This window comes from Gallinula chloropus (assembly GCF_964237585.1).
Source record: "Gallinula chloropus genome assembly, chromosome: 20".
Lineage (NCBI taxonomy): Eukaryota > Metazoa > Chordata > Aves > Gruiformes > Rallidae > Gallinula > Gallinula chloropus.
In genome coordinates this window covers 4,426,873-4,453,418 of record NC_140105.1, presented here as the reverse complement: position 1 = coordinate 4,453,418, position 26,546 = coordinate 4,426,873, and the positions used below count along the sequence as shown (strand labels likewise).

The window sequence follows — 26,546 nt, the reverse complement described above, 5'->3', positions numbered from 1 at the left end:
ACTCAGCCTTTCCTCACAGGGGAGATGCTCCAGGCCCTTCATCATCCTTGTAGCCTCCTCTGGACTCTCTCCAGGAGATCCCTGTCTTTTCTATCCCAGGGAGCCCAGAACTGGACACAACACTCCAGGTGGGGCCTGACCAGGGCAGAGTAAAGAGGGAAATTGCGCTCAGATGAGTGAGGAGGCTGTGTGGAACAGAGCAGGAGGAATGAAGCTCCTTCCCCTTGAGGCGGGTGGGCTCTGCATCGCTCTGGGGGCCGCCTCAGCCTGGTATGCTGGCAGCAGCTTTGCACCTCCGTGCTTGGCCGTGGCCTCAGCAGCTCTGGCGCAGGCAGTGCTGAGCAGGCTGGTCACATTATCCCGACCTTCTCACATTACAGGCCTTTTTTTTTTTTTTCACTGGAAGCTATAAAAAGCCCAGAGCAAAATTAAACCCACAGCATAGCTGCTGGCTGTGCGGGAGGGATGGTTCTTTTCCATTTTAAACGGGGCACAGGATGAGGAGGGATGTGTGTGGCAGTGTGAGGCGACACACCAGCAGGAACGAAGGCTGCTGGGGCTGTTGGAAAAGACCTTTGAAGATCATCAAGTCCAACAAGTCCCATCCTAAACTAAACCATATCCCTAAGTACCTCATCTACCCTTTTTTTAAACAAATCCAGGGAAGGTGACTCAGCCCTAAAAAAGCTAAAGGAGGGAAGGTTTAAATTAGATATTAAGGGGAAGTTTTTTACAGAGAGAGTGGTGAGGGGCTGGAACAGGCTGCCCAGAGAGGGGGTGGATGCCCTGTCCCTGGGGGTGTTCAAGGCCAGGTTGGATGGGGTCCTGGGCAACCTTGTGTAGCCCCAGGCTGGAGGTTGGTATACCTGCCTGTGGCAGGGGAGTTGGAGCTCTGTGATCCTTGGGGTGCCCTTCCAACCCAGACCATTCTATGCTTGTGGGGAGCCTCAAGTGGCAGATGTTTTGAGAGCCATTACTGAACCAGTTCCTCAGCGTGGAGCTAGGGGGAGGTACCGTATTTCAGATGAGATACAATCAAAGTCCTTCTGACCTTTTAAAATTCCAGTAAATTAAGATTTTCACAGCCAGATGCTCATACACCTTCCTAGTAATTTCGGTCCTGGCCATTGGTGTCTGGTAGCATTGTAACATCTACTTCTTCCCCAGAGATGTGTGTGCTTTCTTTAGCATTGTGTGATTGTTGCAGGAGAGAAACTATATTCAGTATCTTTCAAGCAATTCAGGAACCTTTGGGATGAGAGGGCATTAATTATGTAAATGATAGTGGTGGAGTTTTTTCAGGGACAGGAGAAAGTGATTCACTGAATTGCCTTCTGTATTGCCCACATGGGCTGCTCTAGTTCCAGGTCTGGCTTCCTTATGTCAAGTGAAAGTCTTGGTCTGATGGTAAAGAGGTTTAAAGAAACAACAACAAAAAAATCAGCCTTGGGGGGAAGCCCCACAGCAATTCAGGATGGGGCACCTGGCACTGTGCTCCATGCCTGGCCTGGATAGCGGGCAGGGAAAGCATGTTGTGGTGACTGGTGCAGCCTGCAGGCAACTCCTTCCTATCCTGTGGCCCTCAGAGGAGATAAAGGCAAGCAGATGGAGAATTGAGATGGTTTTCTTGGCGCAAAACATGCTGTGAGTCAGGGATTCCCTCTAGAAATGCAAAAGCTTTTGCCTCAGCACGGTATGGTTTTCATCTCTGCTGGAGAACAAGTGATTAACACTTGATAACACAAAGCATGTAGGTGTCGTAATGAATCGTAGAGGAACCAACACTTCATACGTTAGTCCCACCATCCCTGTGCTGAAAGCATCTCCCAACTGGTGGTGTGCTGCTGTAGTGACCTTCCCACCCAGCCAGTCTCACCACCTCGCTCATGCAGCACGTGGCTGTGATGTGGGGGTGGTTTCTTTGTAAGCACAGAGACATGAAGTCACTTGAGTGTGCAGACCCTGGTCTGCATTGTTGGAAAACTCACTTTTCTCCAGAAACCTGCATTTCATGACACGTGTGTTTAGCCACAGGTGTGGGATGAGGAAAATGAGCAGAGCTGCTGTGTGTTGCAGCCCCAGTTCATGTGTCCTTTGTTTCAGCAAGGCTCCACACCTAAGGCTTCTTGGCTTTCATTTTTCTCTTTCATTAGTTGGGTCTCAGGGGAGGAAGCTGTTGGATAATACGACCATTTGCCTTGGCAGTTGCCTGCGGGTGCTGGCCCTCTAGCCTTCCTGAATATGTACTCAGATGTGAACTGCTCAGCCCAAGGGGTCACCAGGGCCTTGATCTTTAACTTTAATAAAAAGCCGGTCAAAACAACACTAAGCAAAGGAACCAGCTCGCTGGCATTTGCTGTGCTCTGTCAGCTCTGAAATGCAGGTGGAGGCCAGCACCAAGCTGTGTCCTCCAAGGGAGAACTTGTCTTCAAAATTGAGGTTCCTCATGCCTGCAGGTCTACCACCCCTAACCCCACAGCCGGGATGTGGAGTTTGGACTCTGCTGAGGTAGGAGCCTTTGCCCACCAGCTGCCTCATCGCTTTGCAATAGCTGCAGAGATGTGGGGAGCATTTCTTTGTAGCAAACACAGAAAAACCTGCAGTTTCTCCTGACCCTTGCTTCATGATGATGCTGGGTTCTGTCAGTGTGGACAGAATCAATTCCACTGGGTAGACAGTTGTTGTCATCATTCCTTTAAGCCCTGTTATGATAGCACCAGACAGCAAAAGCCTGTAACAGGGTCCTTCCCCCAACTTGTGTTGCTGTGCAAGGCTGCCCCGTGACTTCAGGATGCCCAGGCACAAAGAGGAAAGTATTTCATCTGTCCACCCCTATGAGAACAGATCTCTCTTTCAGAGAAATAACCACCTGTCCTAGCTTCCTCTGCCCTGCACACTGAAAACAATAGACCCAAGCTTTCATGAAGAAATCCAGAGTTCAATCTCTCATCTTCTTGCAGCACTTTGTGGGGTGGCTGTGGCATCTCCTGTGCTCACATCCTGCAGCAACAGGGGTGCAGGTGACAGCTCACACTTGTTCCAAGAAGCAGAGGTTCATCTGAAAGAGTGTCCCCAAGATACTTTGTGACTAAGACTTTAATAATGCTGCCCACACCTCAAGGCAGGGTATTAGGGCTAATGAACTAAAGGCAAAGTGCCTGGAGGGACCAGCCAAGGCTGCCCTAGCTGTGCATGGGCTGGTCCCCAACCTGGGAGTGGCGGGGTTTGTGTCACCCCTTGGAATTCAGGAGAGGTCCCCAGGGAGTGCCACCGCCTTGGTGTGACCCACACCCTTCATATGGCGTGCTGGGAGTGTCATCACGCCAGCTGCTCTGTCCTGGTGACACATGGAGGAGCTGGGATTTGTGCTCTGTCTCTGATTATCCCAATAAATCCCTCTGCAGGGCTGATAACGAGAGAGGATGTTGCAGTTATTGCCCTGCCCAAGCAGTTCTGCCTGGGAGGTTTCTGTCAGTTTGGAGATACTGATGGCATGTGTGCTGTGATTGTGCTACTTTAGTTTGGAGATGAAAAGAATTTGATTCATCCATCCAAAATAATATTAAATACAGAAAATTAGATCTAGGTACATGTGAAAACTTTTGAAGATGTTTTAATCAAAAATTATGGGGAGGGGGAAGGGCTGAAGAGTTGTGTGGTCTAAGTCAGGATAAAACCTCACAATTTCTTTCTCAGTGTTTTGTTCCCTGTTCATTTATCTGTGGAGGCTTTTTTAAAGGTGTCCTCACTGTATTGTATGAAGGTCATTCCAGAAGGCCCTGATACAGTGAGCTCAAAAGCCCTAATATTGACTCTGACAATGTAAGGTTGGGCCCAGGGTGACTGCCAATTCCTGTTAGAGCCTCTTCCCCTCCTTGAGACCCAGCCTGATGCTCACTGACAGCCTTGGAGACAACCACAGTTTTGACAGAAACCATCAGTGCACAATAAGCAGAGTTCAGCAAGCTGCTTCCCTGACACGGGACCATGTTCCTCTTCTGGGCTTGTCTCTGCCCCCATTTGCATTTTGGACAGCTGGAAAGGGCTTGCACAAAAATCTGCTTGCTGGCAGTACAACACCCACGGGCAGCTTCGAATAGCATCGATGCAGATCCTATTCAGACCCGCTGCCTGCCAGGGCGGTGTCTGCTGCAGCCGCAGCCCTGTGAAGGATGGAGAAGTGGAGCGTGAGTGAATTAGGGAAGGCAAGGATGTAATTAAATAAAACAGGTGTCACGATCAGCTCTGATCTGTGTGGATGGAGCTCTGGGTGCCAGCCTGCATGCCAAGGCTCTGCTTTCATTGCTGAATCCCTTTTTGGGGAGCAGGCAAGAATCTACCTGAAGAACGAGGGTGGGAGAAAGGTGTGCACCTGCCACCTGTGGCCATCACAGACCATCTTCCTAGAAGGGTAGTTTAATTTCTTTCCCCTAAACAGGGAAATCCTGTTGTTATATGACTGAAAAGCTCCAGGCATGGATCCCAAACCATACCTTTAGATGTCACCCTCTGTGCCAGCACCTGAGATAAGCCTGTGGGGACAGCATCGTTCTTCTGCTTCCCCTACATCAGTATTAGACAAAATTACCTCCTTGACAGCTATCTTAAGGTCAATGTGTTACTTATACCACATGTAGGATACAGTCATGAGTGATGGGCAGGACCCCAGGCTGGCAGTGGCTCTGCACAGGACCTGTAAAGGTCCCAAATCCTGGCAAGATCCCAAATCTTTGGGATTTACCTTCAGCTTCCTGATGGTGCTGGTGGTGTTTAAGTTTTGGTGCAGCAAATGCTTTAAAGGCAAGTTAGAGACAATGGTGTTAACATGATGCTCCTGGGCAGATGGTGCAAGGGCAGGTGAGGTTGCAGGGCTGTGCTTCCCCCTTGCAGGAAGGGCAGATGTGTGCTGGGCAGTGTGTGAGGGCAGGTTTCTCTCTTCCTGTGGTGGGGGCTGCTCAGCAGAGCCCAGGTGATGCCCTTGCATACCTCCAGTGCCACCTCAAGTTGGCAGAGACCTTTCAGGCTATCTCTGTGACACAGAGGGACGTGAGTCACACACACTGGGACAGCCAGGGTGCATCCCAGTGAACATTAGAGGGCTCTGCCCTTGCTGACACACAGTGTCTTTCTCTGATTTTGCTTGTGACACATCACAGTGTCATCCTGAAGAATGTCATGGCTAGAAGCCAAGGTGGCTTTGGGTGCTGTGTGGGACTGCTGGGGTGAGCACTGCTCCCAAAGCCCTGACCCTGCTGGCATCCTACACTAGAGTACCTTGATTAAGCTATTTCTATGCAAAACATATCTGCTCTCAGTCTGGAGACAGGTCTTTCCCCATATTGAAAAAAAATCTGTCTGTCTGTCTATGTGTGTGTAAAGTGGGAAGGAAGGTACTGACCTGCTGGAGGTCTGCTGCTGAGAAGCACAGACAAAGAGCGTTTTTGGGTGGTTTGAGGGGGTGGATTGTGTACTTGGTACAGGCTGTGGGGAGAGTGGCACAGGGTTTGCACCTCATGGGAGCACAAGTTGTACTGTAAATAAGTAGGAGCCAAGTACACGTTAACCGGAGCCTCTCCAGTTGTACTGGGAGGTTGGGCTTTGTAATATTTCCCACTCTGGTGTGTGTTTTGAGGTGCTTCCCAGCCGGGATTCCCAAGTGCTCTGCAGAAGAGCTTGGAGGCAGGGCCCTGCATTAGCAGCTCGGAGACACCCAGTCCTTTGCCTGCCCCAGCTCTGCCAGCAGCCCCACGTGAACCAGAGACTGGTTCTGCTGGACCTGGGCAGATAGAGGTGCTGAGTGTGTGGCAGGACTGGGACCCCCTGTGCCCATCAGAGCAGCGTGCTGTGCTTGTGGGGAAGTGCTGCCTTGGGCAATGATATTGTATGTGCAGAGAGAAGAATCTTTTCTGATTTACCCACCTCAGAGCTGGATGTCTCATCCCTGCTATCATTTGGCACTGACTGGATAGGTACTGGAAGGAGATTGGTACTTCTATATACATTTCTTAGACATCTATCAGGTGTCTCCTGGTGGATGCTACAGCAGTGGGAGCGGTTGGTGTCTGGGCCACCAGCTGATGCATGAGGCTTCACTGCAGGTGGCCCAAGGTAGGGGAGAGGAGCCCCACCTCCCACCTAGGCCTGGCTAGGCAGTGCCCTATCCCCACCCCGGAGCAGAACCCTGTCCCCATGGAACTCCTTCCTTCCCTTCCTTCCCTTTCTTCCCTTCCTCCCTTCCTTCCCTCCCTCCTTCCTTCCCTCTTTTACCCTTCCCTTCTCAGCACAGCCATAGATGCTCTCCTCCTCTTCTTCCCCATGTCCTCCTTGCATTCCAGGAGTTATTTGCTGGCAGAGGCAGCATCCTGAGCTTGCTTTTGGGATGCTGTCCATCTTTCTCCCCCACCAGCCTGCGTGTCTCGGAGGGAGCATGGGGCCAGAGGCTGGGACAAGGGGTTCCTCTTCTCTGGGCTCCAGCGTGCTGCAGGAATGCGTTAATTGCAGCTGGAACAAAAGCCTCTTCTGTGTGGTGCTGAGCAGCACTGTCCTCATCCTGCCCAGTGAGTGCTCCCAGTGGTTCAGGCTGTGCGCTCTGCACACATTTGCAAAGGACTGAGATTTATCTTTTCTCGTGCTGTTCTACTTAAAAGGCATGTTTGGGGCATGCCAAGAGCTTGCCTGGAAAAAGGATTTCCTCCTCCTCTTCTTTTAAAAACCAGATAGCTCTTCACTCCGATCTACCTTGCATGATGCTACCTGAAATTTCAAGAGCTTTTCCAAAGAAGCAGCACCCCGTGCTCCCCAGCTATTTGCTGCTGCCATGTTTACCTGGCTCCCTGCTGTCTGACTCAGCAACACTCCTTTCTCTTTGATTTTTTTTTTTTCATTTAAACCTCTGCTTTTTGCTGAGCCAACATTATTTCCCTTATCTCTGCCCCAGCATGTTTGGGCGGGTGCCTCTCCAAGCTCTGTGACCCAGTGAGATCGGACACGGTGGGTACAGCCAGAGGCACCGTGTCTAATGACACAAGCAGCCTGTGGCCACGTACTGTGATTTCTTCTGCAATGCTGTGGAGTTTCTTCAGCAGTCTGAGTTTTAATCCTGCTCAGGGCAGCAAGGAGCAGTTCAGTGGCATTTTGTTTTTTGGAAATTAACGGATGCAAAGAGAAGTTAGGGCAAGGCAGAAACTTTTCCCAGGGAAAAGGAGCAAAATCGCATGCAGGTTGTGGCAAGGACAGTTGAAGTCACCCTGGGAAGTTTGTGCCAAGCATGTTGGATGAGAGCTCAACTCTGGAGCCCTCAGCACAAGACCTCTTGGAGCAGATCCAGAGGAGGCCACAAAGATGATCAGAGGGCTGGAGCACCTCTCCTGTGATGACAGGCTGAGAGACTTGGGCTCGTTCAGAGAGAAGAGACCTCAGAGTCCCCCTTCCAGTCCCTGAAGGGACCTACAGGAAAGCTGGGGAAGGACTATTTGCAAGGGCATGGAGCGATAGGACGAGTTTAAACTAGAGCAGGGCAGGTTTAGATGAGACCTTAGGAAGAGGGTTTTCACTCTGGGGGTGGTGAGACACTGCACAGGTTGCCCAGAGAGGTGCCCATCCATGGAGACATTGAAGGTCTGGGTGGATGAAGCACTGAGCAGCCTTCCCAAACACTCAGAATTTTGCACCATGGTTCAAAAAGTAAAAGGCATTTGTTGCATAAAGCCACAGATATAGAAATAAAGGGAGTACCTGCAGGAATGGGCGCGTTGTCACACAGGTATGTGGGCTGGTGGCTTGTCTGGGTGCACCCATGCCTGCAGGACTCCTGAGAGGGGATGGGAGTGGGGTGACCATGTTCCGTGGGCAGAGGGGGCTCTGGGGAAGTGGCTGGGCTTAGATAACAGGAGAAAACTTCTCAATATGGTTGAGTCCTCTTTGTGCCACCCCCGCCATCCTGGGGCTCCTGGAGTCCCCCGAGTGCTGCCTGTTATTAAAGAAAGACTTCTGCAGAAGTGGGCTGCTGCAGTGTGAGTGTGACCATGCTACCCCATCTCTCACTGTGGTCCCTTTGTCAGGACATGTGTCCTCATGGTGGGGAGTGGGGAGGGATGAGGGAGATGCCCTCTTTTGGTTCCAAGTCTGTTGAGCCGAGGCAGGGGCCAGGCAGCCGTGGTGTGGGGAGCGTTTGGCTGGCAATGTTTGCATGCTGTTCTGGAAGGGCTTGTGGAGAGGAGAATCATAGAATGGCAGAATGATAGGAGTTGGAAGGGACCTCCAGAGCTCATAGGGTCCAACCCCCCTGCCAAAGCAGCTCCCCAGCTCATATTGCACAGGTCTGCATCCAGACAGGGCTGGAATCTCTCCAGAGATGGAGATGGAGACGCCACACCCCCTGGGCAGCCTGATGGGGCAAAACTCCTCTCTGTGCAAGTGGCACTGGCCCTGGCATTGCTCCTGAGCCCTTACGGTGCATTTTGTGTGCACACTGGCACTTTGAGCCCTCCAAACAAGCTGTCTCAGTCCTGAGATTAGGCTTTATTGCAGGCGGGGCCTGCAGCAAGGCCTCTGGCTGTGTTTACCTCACAACCGCCATTAGATTGCAGTCTTGCTGAAGCCTGACGAGTCGCTTTCATAATCCCCATGCTGTGAGTCAGCTCCACTTTCTCTTTCAGGAAGCTTTCTAGGGAAGGGTTTAGGTGTTGGGAGGAGCAGGCCTCACCCACTGTCCCTTGTACATGCCACCACATGGGCATTCTGTGAGCTCCCCAGCACCACCGCACCCCGTCACAGAATCACAGCATCAGTGTCTGGTTCAGCGATGCTTGGCTCAGGCCTTCAGGATCTGGTATCCTCTGACAGCATCCCCTCTGCCACAGCGTTGCCAGGGGAGGGTGCAGAACTGCCTTGTGGCTTTCCCCATCCTGCACACCATCTTCTGGAAACTTCACCATTGCTTTTCTGGGACTTTGGTGTTCTCGGTGCAGATGAGACCCATGTTGTGGTTCACAGGCTGCCAGGGGTGAAAGCCATCCAGGGGTAGGAGAGGCCATAGGCTGTAGTGCCTGAGCCCAGGACACTGTGGTCCAGCCTGGAGGCAGGAGCAGTTGGTGGGTCTCTCCTCCAGCATCCCAATCTCTGCAGGGGACTGGTGCTGGGGCAGCAAATACTGCTGCAAAACCAAGACATGTCCCCAGGGGCTGCTCCCAGCTCTGCCTGGGAGCTGCTGCTGTCAGTTTCACCCTCTCACAAGCGATTCCTGGTCAAGGAGTGAAAACTGCATGAGAACATTTTGGATGGTTTCACAACAAACTGGTATTCACCTTGAAAAACCAGCATCTTTGATATCAGTGGGACCTTCTCAAAAACAAGAGGAGGAAAACAGCTTTGGGATTCTAATGATGGTCTCCAACATCAGCTGAGCAGGTTTTATTTTAATTTTTCTTCTCCAGATAAGTTTCCATTGTGGCCAGAAATTGGTTTTTTTGTCAAAAAAGGTTTTGATGGAAAATATTTTACTAAATCTATTCAAAGCTGATACCAAGCGTTGCCAAGGAAGAGGGAAGGAATAAACCCCATGGCAGCTACTCAGCACATTAATGGAAACATCACCCAACTTCCCAGAGCCTCAGGAGGGAGGGTTGGGTGGTCCTGGTGCTGGGGCAGTGGGGCTGGGCACAGCTCAGCCTCTGGTAAATGTTAAGCTAACAAATAAATCTGTTCTGCTCAACAGGCAGGATAAAGTCTTCAAACTGGGGTGAAGATTTCTCGGTATCCTTTGGCATGTTTTCTTTAAAGGAAGGAAGGATCTTAATTCCAGCATTCCAACCCAAAAATAGCCATCTCTAAGAATAGCCCTTCCCCATTGTGGGGCAGGATGTTGTCAAGAGGAAAAAGGGTCGGGGGAAACGCTAAGTGCTTCCCCCAAATAGCCTGGCTGGAATTGCAAAGGGATGGGTTGCTCCCAGAGCGTCCAACCTCACTGAGGTGGCTCCGAGCTTCCAACAGCCCCTTGGATCAGGGACCGGTGCAGCTCAGTGGCTACTTGGGTTGATAGAGCTGCTCTTTGGAGACCTGCTGGCTGTCCTGCAGAAGACATGCATTGGCATCCTCCACCCTGCTGCCATCTGAGCCCTCTGCGTGGCTGGGGAGGGTGCACACCCACAGCCTGGAGAAAGGAGAGGATGTCCCAGCTGTACTCTGTGTGTCTTGAGAGAAGCAAAGGCATCCCATGGAAAAAATGAGGTTGGGTGGCATGACCTACTGAAGTCTCTTCCACTGTGAGTTATCCTCTGATCAGGTGTTACCAAGCTGGAAGGCTTTTGTGCATGGCTGGCTGTGTTTGGGATAGGGAGGACTCTCATTCCCATCTCTTTTTGATTAAAAAATTGCAATGCTGGAGTACCATGGTCCTTATCAAGTTCAACAAGAGATTGGATGGATGGAATCTGTAATCCCACCTCCTTTTCCTTAGAAAATACGGTTTTGTATTATTTGGCCAGTTTTGACTTTAATATTCTCCTTTTGGGGGTTGTATTTTCTATGCAAATATGAGGTTTAGAGAGGAATTGTCAAGAGATGAGTCTCTCATACTGCCTTACAACCCAATGAACTGTGGCTTTAAGAAAAATACTATATTTCCTGGAAGTCCTGATGAAACAATGAAGACTGACAGCACGGGCAGGTCCTTCCGCCCTCATTTCCTCTCCTTCAGTGCTGGCAAGGAGATTTAAATCTCACAAGTTATAAACACCCCAGGATGCTGAGACCTTAGTGTCTCCTGGATGTGCCAGCTGTGTATATATTCCTATATACTACATCCATTCCTGGTACATCCCTCCTGGAGCTGCCTTTGAAACTTTTCTCTGTCACTTTGGTGTTACACTTGGATTGAGCTTTCCCCCAGAAGCCAATAACTGGGCTACACTAAATAACATCATCCCAAGTTTTTCAGGACCACATGTCAGACCTTGAATATCACAATACCTGCTTTATGGAATTGCATCTTTCATTTAAAAACAATATTTGGGTGGCTGCCACGTGCCTGGTAGAGCACATCATTCGTTCTAATCCATGTTCAGGGCAGTGGGTCCATGTGAGCTGGTTGTGGATAGAAACAGGTGATTTTGGGGCAGAATTGCTTCCTGCCATGATGGTGTTAAATGTATAAGAAAAGTGAATGAACTGCCTCTGCTTTTATAGCCCAGCTTTGCAAGTCATTTGATTTATGTATTCAGGTGGGTTGAAAAATGTTGGCCTAAAACCAGGCAAAACCCGCTGAATTTGGCCAATTTACTCACTTTGTATTTTGGGTCTTTCTCAAATAAAACTCCAAGTGGGTGTAACGAAACCACACAAACCCAAATCTGAAAACTCACTTGCGCAAAACCCTGAACAGCCCCAGGAGCTGAACCTCAGGCTCTAGAAAGAGGGAAGAATAATAAGGTGGAAAAATGTGAGCTCCACCAGGCCGCAAAGCTGAAACCCTTCAGCATTTGTTTGTGAAAAACCCAGCCAAGGAGTCAAGCTGCTGCCAGAATTTCCGCTCTGGGAAGGGTTGGTCCAGCCCAAGCTGCCTCCTTCCTGCTGCTCATGCACACCAAGGAATAAACCCTCTGCAGAGATAAGAGGAAAAAACACTTCATCTGAGATAACGGCTTCAGACAGGCCTTGACCAGCCCACGCTGGGTGCCATCAGTGGAGCAGGCCTACCCTCACCGGTGAGTCCTGGGCTCCATGTCTTATCTTAGTGACACAAATTGTCTCCTGGTCAGGGTGCTGGTGGCCATGGTGACGTGGGACAGAGTTTGCTGTGCCAAAGGAATACAGACTATCAGTTTTCAATCCACGTGATGCTGCTGACCCTGCTGCTGAAGTGTGTTTGGGAAAACATGGACATGGAAGAGTCAGGTTATCTTCAGTTTTTACCTTTGAATTTCCCCCCACCCTCCCTTTTCTGTTGGTTTTTTTTGAGAATCAGGTCAGTCAGTTTTACCTCTGTATGTCTTCTCTGCAGATCACCCAGAAGATACAATTAAAACCCAAGGGCCATTGCATGCAGTCAGAGGAAGCAGAGTTGTATGGCAGCAGGACAGTCATGGCATGTACGCCCGGCTCTTGCTGTCACCAGCTCTCCCATCACTTATTTTTCCCCTGCTCTGAGCCCAGGTTTCATTCACTGATGCCTCTGTCTTACCTGGGAATCCCTCTGTTCTTCTGAGCTCCTGAAGAAACTCGTGTCCTCGCGACACAAGTGGAACAGCTCATCATCTCCATCCTCATACAAGCCCATCTGCAGGCAGAGCTGTGACCTGCAGAGCAGGAGATAAAAGAATTTATTTCCTAGTATTTGCAGCTGCTCTTTATATTTTGACCCTGAAAGCACGCAGGAAGGGCTTCTCCACAGCAAAGCTTGTAGCCCTGCAGCCCGTGCTGGGATTTTATAGTTACTTGGCTCAGAATAACTTTTTTTTTTTGTTGTTTTTTTTTTTCCTTCTAGCCTGGAAGTCCCTTTTTAAGAAGTCACTGCTCAGAGTTCCAGCCCCAGCAACTTTGCTGTACAGCTAGAAACCTGCCACAGGTCTTGCTGCACTCAGGTGAGCAGTGGCCCCACTGGAAGCCCTGAGTTTGGTTACTGGTTTCTGGAGTGTTACTGGTCTGTATATTAGTGACTGCAGATGGTCAGGGCTAGCACTTCATGGGATTGTGTTTTTTGGCAAAGGGTAGGAAAATGCAAATTTCCTGGCATGCTTTTCCAGCTTTCATGATTTATTGTGTACCTTTTCTGGTTATTATTTACTCCATTATTTTTATCTGGTGTTTTATCTATTTTCATTGTTCTAAGGTGAAATTGGGGTGTTTTGTTTCGCTTGATACAGCTGACAGGCGAAGGGAGATCGTGTTGTGGCTCAGGCTCACCAGCACCAGGGTCCCTTGAGCACACCCTCATGTTCGTTTGTGATGAGTTTCTGAATGAAGGACATCTCTGTCTGACTCCTGCTTTCTGAGGGTTACCAGGAAATCCCAGCCTCTGTTTAGCTGAGCAGCAGGGACTGAAGGAGCAGGCACATGCTGAGGATGGCCACCTCTCTGTGAGGATGCCCTCATGGTTCCCCCACAGTGTGCAGATACCTGGCACAGCTTCCCCTGTCTGCCATGGGAGGTACCTGGAGGATGGGGTTTGAGGTTTGGGGTCACTATAGGGGTTTTTTTATGCACCATCTGGTTGTCCAAAGGAATTTACCTTGTGACAAACCCCTGGGGATGGGTTTTGCAGGGCTCTGTGCAGCAGAACAAATTGCCCCATGCACCCACAGACCAACAGCAAGGTGGCTTTGGGGAATCCATGGTAATCATAGAATGATCTATTCTATGATTATCCTAGAATGTGTTAGGTTGTAAGGGACCTTTAAAGGCCATCTAGACCAACCCCCCTGCAGTAAGCAGGGACATCTTCACTAGATCAGGTGTCTCAGAGCCCCATCAAGCCTGACCTTGAATGTCTCCAGGGATGGGGCCTCCAGCACTTCATGGGATTTAGTGGCACTTCATGGGATTTAGTGGCACTTCACTTTTGGGGCTGCAGGTGAAAATCCCAGCTGTGAACTCTAACTTCAAACCCAAATAGCCCAGAGGTGCCTTTCAGAGCAAACCTTTATAGGTCAGTGTGCAGAGCCCCCACTGCTTTTCATCCTTTTATCTATTAGTCTGAGCAACCTTTATCTCTGAGACATGTGAGAATGAACCTTTTTCTGATGGCTGCTCAGACACAATCAGAAAACACCTTTTGCTTAAACTGCTTGGAAACATTTGTCCCTTGAAGGGGAAGTAACCCATCGACCGAGCCCTGCTTTGCCATGTTCCCTAGCAGGCACTGTGTACTCCATCTGGCTAAGTGGACCACAGTGTTCCCAGGATAAAATTTACATGTAATATGAGATAAAGTATCAGGCAAAATATTATGTAATGAAATCTTAATGATCGTTCTGAAGGGGCATGCAACAGGGCATGGCAGACAAGAAGGGGTAGGCAAAAAGGGACATGTGTTAGGAAAAGAAAGTTCTACCAAATGATATAAAATAATTTACAGTTTCTAATTGGATTTCAACTGTCTTATTTTTCAGCATTACATGGAAATGATTTCCCTTTGGTTTGAAGTAGTAAACATCCTCCATAATCCTCAACCCCTGGGAGCTGCTGATGTATGGAAACCAGAGATTGATGCTGACCTAAACCAGCGAGGGCCCAGAGCGTCACAGGCTGCAGCTGGGAGTCGGTCCAAATTCATTCCATACTTTGCTGGTGGATCCATCTCTGGCATCCTGGCTTGGGCTGGAACAGCTTTAAGGGCCAGTCACAAATATGGTTAAGAAAGCCAAATTTTCAGAGAGGAAAAAAAGACGATTGAGATTCAGACTCCAGTTCCACCCTCACACTTGGCCAAGCGAGGTAGGCTGCTTTGTTGTCCTTATCTGGCAACTAAATGTAGTTGGAGTTTTCCATTTTGTGTATTGAAATGGCTCTGAAATATGTGCAGTTTATGGTTGTTGGAGCTCTCAGTGGGTAAATCTCATAAAAGGAAATTTCACCTGGAGTTAGACAGTTCCTCGAGTGATCCTGAATAATAAGTGATGCTGACACGTGGAGTTACTGCTTTGTTCTCAGTAGAAGTAACTCTGTAGGTGATCTCTTTGCAGAACTGTTAAAATCAGTCAAGCACAGTCTGGGTAGTGTTTGAAAGGGAATTACAGTGACAAGCACTTAGCATGTTTTATGTGTATGTTAGGGACAGACCCGCCAAGGCGACCTGTCTTTTGGAAAGTTCAGATAAAAGCATCTGATATCTATATAGGTGTGTTTTGGCTGCAGCCCTCCAAGGTCCTTGGGCAGATGGATGGGGATGGAGAAGCACAGGGGTTCCCTCTGCTTCTCCTCATCTGCATACTCAATCCTGAATAGCCGGTTGTATCTTCAGCCCAGTGAGGGAGAGGGATGGGAGGAAGGATGGGGTGAGCACTGATCCGTTTCTCCCCCTGGGCTGAGGGCAGTCAGGTCAGCACCCATGTCTCACCTTGATTATCCAGGGTATTTTTTCCCTGAGGTGGAGGTATTTTTCCTGACCTAACTGCACCACAGCAGAGCCTTTGATCACAGCTCAGCAACTGGGCATTGGGGGCTTTTCTGCCAGGACCAAGGTGAGTGGAGAACAGAGGCTCCTCTCCAGTTGTGTCCTCTGGAGCAGCAGCAAAAGGCAAGGGAGAGTCTGTGCCACAGGATGGTGCAGAAGTTTACTGCCACAGGGAAGAGTGTATGACCATGGAAAGAGCACCCTGGCAGTGCTGCAAGGGGAGCTGGAAAGTGAGGAGAGAGACTATTTTTTTAGGTTGGGGGGGTTAAGCAATTTCTGTGAAGGCTGGGGTTGTTTTTTATTTTATTTTATTTTTTTCCACATCAGCTTTCTGGGCACTTCCACAATGAAGCTGTGTTCAGCCCTCACTATTTCCTGCCAAGGCAGAAGCAGAGGTTGTTCCTATCAGCTCTGCAGACTTTGTGATCCTTTGGCTGTCCATGAAAGAGTAGCCTGGATACAAAGACAGAGGGAAAAAAAAAAACAACCCTCCACAATAACTGTCCCCTCCCTTTTCCAACACAAACCCTTGCCAAAGCAATAAAAACCTTTAAACAATAGCCAGTCATGACATAAACCAGTCCTTCAGCCGCCTGCCAAAATTCACCTCAAGAAAGTAGGCCCAAAAATAAACACCAACCTATAAAAAGCCCCACAGGCTTAAAGATAGTCTTCCCATCACACTAATTTCTTTCACATCTGGCCCAGAAATGAGGAATGTATACGAGCATTGGAGAGGCCACCAGTTAACTGGCTTCAGCTAAGCACAAAAGCATGTGTGGAGCATCAATCACACGAGCCATCGAGTTCTACTCAGCAGATCTCAGATGCTAGGGCTCAGTTTTAAGTTTGTTTTTCAATTGCACTGAACTAATGGGGGCTGGTCGTGATGTTAATAAACAGCACAGGGTTAAATGCTTTCACAGGTGGGATATTTCAAGGCAAATAGAGAAAAGATAGCTTTATTTCCCTTATTTCCCTCCTCCATCAGTTCCTGGACCACGGTGCTGTCAGCTCTGAGCAGTTTTTGCCTGGCGTCCTCCTTGGAAAGAAGTCAGCCCCTGGGGCAGCTGGAGGGTTGTACCTGGGCTGAATCAAGGGCTACAACGAAACGGGACATAAAAGGAAAGGTAGCTGGGGATGGTTTCTGCATGCTGAGGAGGTGGCCCCAAATGTGGCCTCATACGAACTGGGTTGGAAGGGCAAAGCTCCTGTCGGGCTCCTGGCAGGTCACAGGGAGCCAGAGGCGTGGTGTGATGCTCTGCATCCTCTGCTCTGGGTGTGCATTCATCTTTTCTCGTACTGATGTCTAGACCTTTTTATACAAGTGTGCACAGAGCTGTCTCCTACTTGCTTGGACGTCTATTTGTTTTGTGCAGCTGTTGGAATTCTGTAACAGCTTGGGTCTGGGGTGAACAACTCCTTTGCTTGTTGGATGCAATTTATATCACACCTATCCCATAGCTTTGGATTTTGCAGCGAGGCCAATGCAGAGAACCAAACCCAGACACCCTCTCCCTTCAAACCTGTGGTGTATTGAAGTGGCTACAGGGATGTTCTGCCCCCAGATCACTGGTTTTTATTTGAGATAGTTCCTCAGGCACCACTGAGAACGTCACCAGTGATTGATTACGTTTTCTGAGATCACCATGGCTGCGATTAAATGAATTATCTGTGCCTTAAACCTGTAGAAGCACAAGAACAACCTACTCTGAGCATCTGTGGTTTGGTGGTTGTGACTCATCATGAGAGCTCAAGGAGGGATTTGTAATGATTTATTCATGCCACATTTATTGTTTGGAAAGCTCAATCAAATGCTGCTAGGCTAAATAATTCATCTACCAGTCTGCTTTCTGATCTCTTTATTGGTTTCTGTCTTCATTAAGAGTCTCCTGTTCAGAGGTGAAAATCGCCTAAGTCCAGGGGTGATTTTCCACACTTGAAGCCTTTAGAAACCAAAACCTTGGGGGTAGATTTCCAGTTGCTCTGGTCGTGTTAAAGGATGGAAGACTGTTTTCAGGAGAGTCTGAGTTCATGTGGGTCTGAATGCATCTCTTGCAGGGCCCAACAGAAGCATCCCTTCCCTTGCACCATTTGTCTGACCCTATGGAAAGCATCTAAGTGCAGATCATGGTCTCCTGAGAGACCTGCTTCTTCCTGTAAACAAAACTAGTTTACGTTGTAATGTGTAAACTTAGGGGAGGTGACTCCAGTGCCAGGTGTGTCCCATGGGACTAGGTGGGGCAAGTGGGCTCCTGTTAGAGACCGGTAGCTCCCAAGCATCGTTGTTCCATGGCAATTTTGTGTGAGGACAGAGGTGTGTCAGCGTAAAATGGCATCTGTCTCTCACACAGCAGGTCTCTCTGGCTGAAATCCATCATTTTCTCAGTGCCCTTGAGAAATCTGTTGAAATGCCTTCCTGTAGAGGAGAGCTGATCCCTCAGCTCTGGGCCAGGGCTGGAGGTGAGAGGTGCTCACCCTGTCGGGACCAGGGGACCTGAGGGATGGGAATGGCCACCTCTGCCTTTGCATCAGGAAATTGAAGGGCTGCTTGGCGGGATAGGCAAAGGTTTTGCTTTGTCTCAACAGAATTGATGCCTCCCAGGCAGATACAGTGTTTATAGGAGAAAGAAGAAAGTTCAAAAGTGGAGTAAAACTGCGGCTGAGCAATGGTAGGGGTGCGTGTGGGCTCCTCATGGATGCTATACAGGATCTGGATCTGGGTATTTTGAGAAGGGCAGCTTATGATCCAGCGTAATGCCATATAAATAGATGGCAGGAATGTAGAACTGCAACAGAGAGATTGACAGCTTTTGGCAGTAGATTTTGTACTTCAATATCTAAATGTATCCCTTCAAATTCCAGTTGAGACAAGTCGGCAAAGCGGGGCTGACACGCTGGAGGTTGGCACCCCTGCTGAACATTGGCCTCATGTTCTACCCCTTGTATTTCTTTTTTGTGTCTGAGCTCAAACGGTCGCTGCTCGGGGACAAACTGTGTGTTGTGCTTTTGTGTGGCAAGGTTCTGGCAGAGGAGGGAGGGCTGCAGGGGTGGCTTCTGCAAGCAGCAGCTAGAAGCTCGCCCCAGGCCCGACAGAGTCAACACCGGCTGGCTGAAGGCCGGGCCTGACGCTGATCAAGGCCCAGTACACGAATCATATCCTGAGCCTCTGTAAATCAGATTTAAGAGGGAAAACAGTGCAAGCAGCTGCTTTTTGCCAACAGAGAAGAGAGTGGGAAGATGTGAGAAACTGTGTAGACACCAAGGCCAGTGAAGAATAGGGGGAGGAGGTACTCCAGGCACTGGAGAGAGATCCCCTTGCAGAGACTCTCTCCAGTTAGAAGGGCCCCATAAGGGTTCATGAGTCCAGCTCCCTGCACCTTACAAGACAACCAAAGACTAAAGCATATGCCTAAGAGCTGCCCAACAGCTGTACCTGCTTGCCCAGCGAGGGCAAGAAGTGGTGCAGGAGAGGAACTAGGATGCCCCGGGAGGGTATTTTCTTGCCATGGGGTCTCACTGGGTTGCCAGTGCCCTGGGTTGTGCAGTGGCCGCATCCTGTTGCCCTGGCAGCTGCAGGGAGTGTTCCAGGCAACAATGGGGTTGCTGAGCACCCTGTGCCCGTGGCAACGGCCCACTGGTCCTGTCTCACTGACGGCACCGGGCCCCTGGCAGTGCTGCCACGGAGCTCGGCAGTGCAGCAGCGACTGCAGCATCTCCAGGAGCACCCCAAAACCCCAGAAGAGCTGCACAGCTCTCCCTTGAGCAATATGTACACCCACCCAAGATCAACCCCCCCCAAGATTCTGCCTCCCATCAGCATGGCCTCAAGCCTTTCCAATCGCTTCCCTTCCTCCCCCTTGCCTAATAGCTTCAGCTCCCCCTGGATGCCCAGAGTGGCCAAACCCACTCTGGGTCCATCTCCCAAAGGCTCTCAGAGGCCCACCCCCAGAGAGACACTCCCTGCTATCTCCCACCAAACAGCCGTCTTCAGCAGATACACTCTTGGTGACTGGCACAAGTCCAACCTGACCAACTACAAAAGGTCAGAGACCTACAGGAACACTGCAGAGTGTCTGACAGCTGACACCTCCCGCCTGATTCACGATAAATACCAGCAGACACGGAAAACCCAGGTAGAGACCACCAAAAACCTGGGGCAGCGTGTCAATGACATCGTGTTCTGGAAGTCAGAGCTGCGCCACGAGCAGGATAAGATGATTGAGGAGACCAACGCTCTGACAGGCATGAAGGAACGGCTGGAGAGAGCCTTGGCCACCACGGAGGCCTTTCTCCAGGTAAGGGGTCTGTGCAGGGGGCTGCGAGCTGTAGCCTGCTGCTGACACATCTGCAGCTGTTCAGATGTCTCATTAAGCCTTCTTGCAGCTCTGTAACGTTTAGAAATGTTAGTTACAAAAGTTGGTAAGAAAGAAATGCCCTGATACCTGCTGCATCCCCTGTCAGCACACGCTGAGCACATCAGAGCAGCCCTTGGTGCAGCCAATGTTTCCAGAAGCGCTCTACCCACAGCCCCGGGTCTGAAGACAAAAGCCCAGGTCTTACTGTGGGGCCCTGGGGAGGTCAGAGCCGAGCCTGACCCTGAGCTGGGCTGGCACCAGGGGCACATGTGCTCCCTCCTGGTGCTGCAGTGCTGACATTGCAGCTCAGCAACTCGCCCTGTTTTCCCCTGCTGTCATCTCTGTGCCCACCTTTCTTAGCTCACTTGAGGTGGGGACCGTCCCTATCTGGAAGCCTGTCCCTGCAGCCACAGCAGTGACGTTGTGTCCCCAACAGGTCACCCAGGAGTGTCTGCTTCATCGGGAGAAGCGGATGGGCATCGACCTGGTGTGTGATGACGTAGAGAAACAGCTCTTTGTGGTAAGTCTGGCCATGCAGATCAGGCCTTCCAGGGACTTGTACCTAAGCTGCCCTAAGAGGCTTTTGCAGCCCCATTCCCTCTCTGGCTCCTGGTGAAGCGGGATGGTCACATCCAGAGAGGAGTTGTCAATGGCTTGATGTCCAGATGGAGATCTGTGACAAGTGGTGTCCCCCAGGGGTCTGTACTGGGACCGGCATTGATTAGTGTCTTCATCAATGCCATTGAATTGTAGCCCTGGGAGTGTGAAGCCACCACTCCTTTGGGACATTTTGTGTTAGCAGTCGGGCCCTAAGAAATGAAAAGATGAAAAGGCGTTTCAGGATAATGACCCCACCAGCTACGTCCACAATGGCTGTTTGGCTTTTCAGTATTGGGGACACACTCTGGCTGTTCTTTTCAGCTGGCAGGAGGGCTGGAAAATGAGTGGGTTTGAGTACGAATCACCTGGGGCGTCAGCAATGTGAGGGCTGTGTGCTGAAGGGAGCTGAAAGCAAAAATGCTGATGGGTTGGTGTTTTGCCTCTGCTCAGGAGCTGGACATGATCCGGTCATGCCAGGAGAGGATGCGGCGGCACCTGGAGCAGGCAGAAGCCCAGCTCGCGTAAGGAGCAGCTCCTTGTCCCCTGCTCTGGGCACACAGGCACTTGCCCTTGTTATGAGCTGCCCAAGGGGTGCTGCAGGGAAGCAGCATGGGGAGGTGACGGTTGCACCCTCATCCCCTGTGACGGTGGCTGTTTGTGTGTTGAAGGTCCAACAGGCTGGCCCAGCACGATGTGGAGAGAGACCTGGCCAACAAGCAGGCAGCTCACCGCATCGACCAGCAGTGCCACCAGCTGAGGAACAGCTCCACGGGCATCAACTACTTCTGCGGGGTCGAGCGCGTGGATGCCACGTGAGTGCCGCGGGGCTGCACGTCCCCAGCATGCGCGGTGCCTGTCCCTGGCAGGGAGCTGCCAGGCAAAGGAATTACAAAGAACTGATGCTAAACTTCAGAGGGGGGTCAAAGAGCACAGATTTACCCCACCTTCAGTCCCTGCTGCTCCCTGGCAGGGTCCCTGCCCTCAGCAGCATGGGCTTAGCAGGGACCTCTCCTTCCCTCCCCCTGTCTGCCAGGATCTCAGTGCCAGAGTCATGGGCCAACTTCACCAACAAGAACATCCTGCGCTCCCAGAGCGAACGGGCAGCCTCTGCCCAGCTGCGGGACGGCATCGAGAACCTGCTGGTGGGGACCGACAATCAGATGCGGCAGCAGTTCAACTCTGTCAACTTCGCCCTCACCCAGCGCATCGCAGAGACAGCTGATGCCAAGAGGAAGATTCAGGCCCAGCTGAGCAAGGTAGCCTGAAGCTCTCCCTTTGGCTGGGACACTGCTCGGGAACCTCTGCTGTGACAGCAGGGGCAGAGAGGGGCTTTTCCCTCGAGACCCAGCTGAGGGACCTGTGCCTCTGTCTGTGGCAGAGCGACAGGAGTCTGAGCCCACGTATCCAGCTTGGGGTTTACTGCAGACAGAGGGAAAGGGAAATGATGTGGTCACTTGAGAATCTAGTTTTTAACTGATGCCCACGTGTCTCCTGCCAGACCCTGCAGGAAATCTTCAGCCTTGAGAGGAGCATCGAAGCCATTCAGAGAGCCATTCGGGGCAAAGGGTTTCCCCTGAAAGTGGCTCAGACCCGGCTGGACAAGCGCATCCGCAGGCCAAAGATGGAGCTGTGCCGGGACCCTGCCCAGCTCCGGTAAGTGCCCAGAGTGCCCAGCAGCAGCCACAAATGGGGGGTGTGAGGGTGGAGATCCTGTGCCCAAGGGGCCCAGCAGCAGCAGCATGCTAGAAACCACCCCTCTGAGGGGACTGTTAACAGGGTGTTTTGTTGTTTTCCAGCCTTGTCAATGAGGTCTGTGAACTTGATGAAACAATCCAGACCCTTCAGCAGCGGCTGAGAGACAGCGAGGACGTGCTGCAGAGGCTGGTCCATAACAAGTCAGTCCTGGAGCATGAGCTGGTGGTGAAATCCAACTCGCTGTTCATTGACCAGGAGAAGTGCCTGGCGATGCGCAAGACCTGTCCCAGCACTGTGCGGCTGCTGGGTTATGTTCAGGCTGGGCTCAGCTGCACTCACAGCACCTGAGATAGTCCCAGTTTCGTTTGGATTCCTTCCCTGTTTTCTTTAGATTGTTTGTTTGAAAATAAATTATTAGAGTTAGTGTGTTACACAGTCTACCAGGAGTATTTGTTTTCCCCTTTTTCTTCCCTTTCCACTGCTCCTTCACAGTGTGCCAGGAAGGAGCTGAAAATACCCCATCAGTGACTGAGAGTAAGTGCAGCCACAGGTGTTGATCCCTACCCTTTCAGGCTGTGATTTTAGGAGAAACATTGTGGTGCCTTTCTCCTTTTGTGTAAGTCTGATATAGAAAAAGCACTAAGGGAAGTCAAGCTGGTTGTGTGAGTACTTAGCTGTTGCCATCCCTAATGTATTTTAATGGTGCAGCAGAAGAAACACACACTGCCCCCAAAGGTGTTGCACTGAGTTTTGTTTCTAAAACAGGCTGCCCAGGGAGAGGGTTGAGTCACCGACCCTGGATGTGTTTAAAAAAAGGGTAGATGAGGTGCTCAGGGATATGGTTTAGCTTAGGAGGGGAATGGTTGGACTTGATGATCTTAAAGGTCTTTTCCAACCTTGTGATTCTGTGATTCCCCCTCTCACACTGTGTTTTAGCTGCCTGCAGAACAGGAACCAGCCCGGGCACAGTCTCCTGTAAAATGTGTCTCTAGGGAGAGGTTTTTTGGTGAAACTCCCAACAGACATGGCTGGGAGTATAATGGATTTCACAGGGGTGGATTTGCCTCCCTTGACCAAGGAGTTTGTAAAGAAAGCTGTTTGGTTTGATCACCACAGGGTTATCTGGGGGCTTGGAGCCTTTCTCCACGATGTATTCCAGGTGCATTAAGCAACCATCCTGCTTCTGATGCACAAGATGCCTTTGCTTTCATACAATTAAATGATTTGCTTTCACTGCTCACTTGTAAATATTATACCTGCCTGGCTCAGCTGCCTTCCTGCACAGCCATGATATTTCCTTTATTTAAATGCCTTTGGTTGGAAGGACGTGCCTGCCTTTATTGCTGTTTATTGCTGCTTTATTGCTGGTGTTATCAGCCAAATTGCTGAGAAAGTTAGTTAGTGGAAATTCCTTTGCATCCCACAGCCACATTCCCACCCTCCTGCATCACTCCAATAAACCCTGCAGAGCTGGGTTTGTGAGCTAATTGTTTACTGGCTGGAGGGAAGAAAATAAGTTGCTTTATGCCAGATAATCATTGTGTCAATCCAGGATGCAGTTGAACAGTCAAGGCCAGTCTATCAAGAGGATAGGAGGCTTGGGTGGTTTTGTTGCCTAAGGAGGAAAAAAAAACCCAAAATATGAGTGAATGTCCTGAAGGAGTCTGAAATGAATTTGGGTCAAATGAAAAGCTTGCCAAAAAAATATGTTAAGGGTATATTGCTTAACTAGAGCAGATTATTATGCTCAAGGGAGAGAGAATTCCCAAAAGAGCATCAGCAGCCAGAGAAAAAAACACCCAAAAGACTCATTGCAAGTATGAAAAGAAAAATGAAGAAAAAAAGAGACAATGTTGGCAAAATGCTAAGGAAAATTTGGGCTGTGTTAGGAGCACAGGAATGGCTGTGCTGGCTCAGACCAAAGTGCAGCGAGCCCCAGATCCAGCCTCTGACAGATCCAACAGGAGATGCTCAGATGCAAGTACCAGAACAAGGCAGGCTCCCTGTGATACTGTCCCAGTCCACTTTCCCAGCTTCCAGCAATTAGTATCTCAAGGACTTCCTGAGCTGACAGGGCTGTCCTTGAATTTAATATCCCCCAATGGATTTGGTTCACATGATCTCGTTCCAGTTGCTCTTCAAGCCCATGCAGGCTTGCAGCATCCTCTGTGTCCCTCAGCAGGGAGCTGCAGGGGATGGAGCAGCATCATGCTCAGAGCATCAGCAGCTCAGGTGGGACTGGAAAAGGGGCCAGACCTGGGACTGCTGAAGCCAAAAGTGTAAAACTCCAATAGTTTGATCATAATGTTGTCTCAGAGCTGTTTTAGATCTGTATCCTTTACAGGTTCAACACAGAGGGTTGGCTCCTTTTATATGCAATCAGCATGCAGGAGATGAGCACAAATCACAGTTCCTGAAGTTATCTGAGGATGTCCCAACACGGAGTCATGTCCTGTCTGGGAACCTTGTTGGATTTTTTTGGCTTTTGGAATCAGCTGGTAAATTTTGGCTTCCCTGAAGCCAGTGGGATTTTCTCCAGTGATTTCAGCCTGACTCTATCAGTGATGACAACTACTTGGGAGTTGAAAGTGAGTATTTTTTTAAATTCTTCTTGGTTTGGTAGAAAAAAAAAGTGTCAGAAAAAGTAAGTAAATGTCTGCAAGATGTGTTAGGTCTCTTGTTTTGGAAGTTTGATAAATTTAAATGTCTCCCATTTTTTTCCCCCCTTTTTGAAATGGCTTTCCAGCTAGCCATCCCACCAATTTAATCAGAAAAGGTAACCCCCCATCTCTCTCAGTGGATTTTGATCCAAACAGTGTTTTATGCTGGAGAAAAAGCCCATCCCTCTTGCAGCCTGGCCATGGGGTGCATCTCAGTAACCCTCCTCCCTGGATACCCAGCTGAAACCCAGCCATGCTGGGTGCACATCCCTCCACATGCTGGGAAAAGGGCAAGATGCCAGCAGCCCTCTGAGCCCCACTCTTGCTGCCAGCTGCAGACATGGAGATACTTATTTAGATAGTTATTTCTCTCTCTGCATGTGTACTTACATCTATTACCCGTGCATGTGCATTGTTTGGGGCAGCACTATACGTTCTCCACAAAATGTGAGTCAAACCATCTCTCACTCTCCTTTCCTCCCTAGTTGCACAGGTGTTTGAAACTTTGGAAACCAGGATTTTTTTCCCCCTGTTTTGCCATTCCCAGCCTCATGTAAGCCCCAGGCTCACTGATGGCAGTGCAGATTACTGCCTCTTCCCTTTTTAAATCCTCCTTTGCTAACGGCTTTCCAGGGTAGGGAACAGGAACTGAGTCCCTAAAATGGTGGTGACAGAGCAAAATGTTGGGGTTAAATGAGTTCATTCACAAGAAGACACACACAGAAAATCTTGTCTTTTTGTGTAGTTTGAACATTCTTGTTTGGGGAGTGTTTTTGTTCACCTGGCCTGGAGCTAACACCAGGAAGGGGATGGTGCTGGATCAATGGCAGCAGAGCCCGTGGTGTGATGGTTCAGGTGATGCTGCCAAACACAGTTAGATGAGGTTTAGTCCCTTTTCAGCAAAGTCCATCACTGCCTTGTCAGATCTGCATCTGAGCCCCTTAAAGTGATCTTAAAAACACTTTCCCTCCAAAGTTCTCATTATTTTATTCTAGAAATTCAAGCTGCAGCACTGTAAAAATGTTAAGTGATCCCATGGAATAGATTCAAATGAGAAATCCATGTATTTTACCCAGTGTTTATACAGCCCATCAGCCTTACAGCATTTCCAGCACAGTCTGTGGCAAATCTTGTTTGTGCACACAACATGTTTCAAACCTATTGTGGCGCCTGCTTTTATTGAGATGATGACCACTGCTAGTCACACCTGGATGGAGACTGAGCTGGGGAAGCTGGGAGGCTTTCAAGCCCCTTGATGGGGAGCACTGTGCAATGCAGTGATGCTGCCTCTCTCCAGCAAAACCCCAAGGGCTCTGCTGTGAACATCCTCACTTTTCCACCTTCTCTTCTGGCCCAGTCACCATCCAGCACCTCTGGTCGATACAGAGGAGCTTTCAGGTGAACTCACCACACTTCCTGGAGCAGCACAGGGTCCCATCACTAGAGCTGCAGTGATAACATGTGCTCAGCAGATGTTTTTCCAGACCTCTGCTCCATTTGGACAACTCACCTTTAAAGCCAAGAAGTGTCTGAGAAGCAGTGATGTGCTCTTCTCTCTGGGCTTCCTCCACTGTTTCTAATCCACAGCTCTCAGACAAAACAGTCCTCATTACCCACAGGCTTTTACCTGATTAGAGTTTCAGATATTTCTCCCATGTTGAAAAAGCTGCTTCTGGCACCATGTTCAGAACTGGAGCTGAGGTGGTTTTGATCTCCCACATTCAGTGGGGTAGAGTATGTGACCTGCCTCCCCATTGCTTTTCAGCACCGTGCATCTCCCTGCTCTGCTCGTAGGGAACGAGTCAGAAGATTTATCCAGAGACATCCAGAAGGTTTATCCTGAGATCTCAGACCTACAAACCCAAAATCAGATCAGCAGGTCAGATCCTTGAGGACAAGACCCTCCTCACTCTGTGTTTGTACAGTCCCAAGGATGATGGCTCCTTCTGCTCTGAAAGCAGCACTGGCACTCAACCCACAGAGTCAAGGCAGACTAAAATAGCCTCATTAGTGAGGAATGTACAGATGTTTTAGTCCTCTGGGGTTGCAGTCAGGGATGGCACTGGCTCCAGACGCAGCGTGCAGCAGCCTGGTGTGGCAGGCAGTGGTGTCACAACAGGGGGG

The 26,546-nt window shown here is 49.9% G+C and overlaps 1 protein-coding gene across 1 annotated transcript in view; it reads left to right on the top strand.

Moving 5' to 3' along the window:
* The window catches only part of LOC311199598 (tektin-3-like), a gene marked incomplete at its 5' end in the record, with an annotated part of 60,501 nt that extends 38,369 nt beyond the window's left edge, over positions 1–22,132 (top strand). The window contains 8 exons of the mRNA XM_084273719.1: positions 17,699–17,781; positions 18,683–19,407; positions 19,904–19,987; positions 20,518–20,588; positions 20,736–20,879; positions 21,101–21,323; positions 21,566–21,720; positions 21,864–22,132. Of these exons, the coding sequence (XP_084129845.1) occupies positions 17,699–17,781; positions 18,683–19,407; positions 19,904–19,987; positions 20,518–20,588; positions 20,736–20,879; positions 21,101–21,323; positions 21,566–21,720; positions 21,864–22,110 (1,732 nt within the window). The 3' untranslated portion in view covers positions 22,111–22,132. The remainder of the gene's footprint in view (positions 1–17,698; positions 17,782–18,682; positions 19,408–19,903; positions 19,988–20,517; positions 20,589–20,735; positions 20,880–21,100; positions 21,324–21,565; positions 21,721–21,863) is intronic.
* Positions 22,133–26,546: the final 4,414 nt, after the last annotated feature.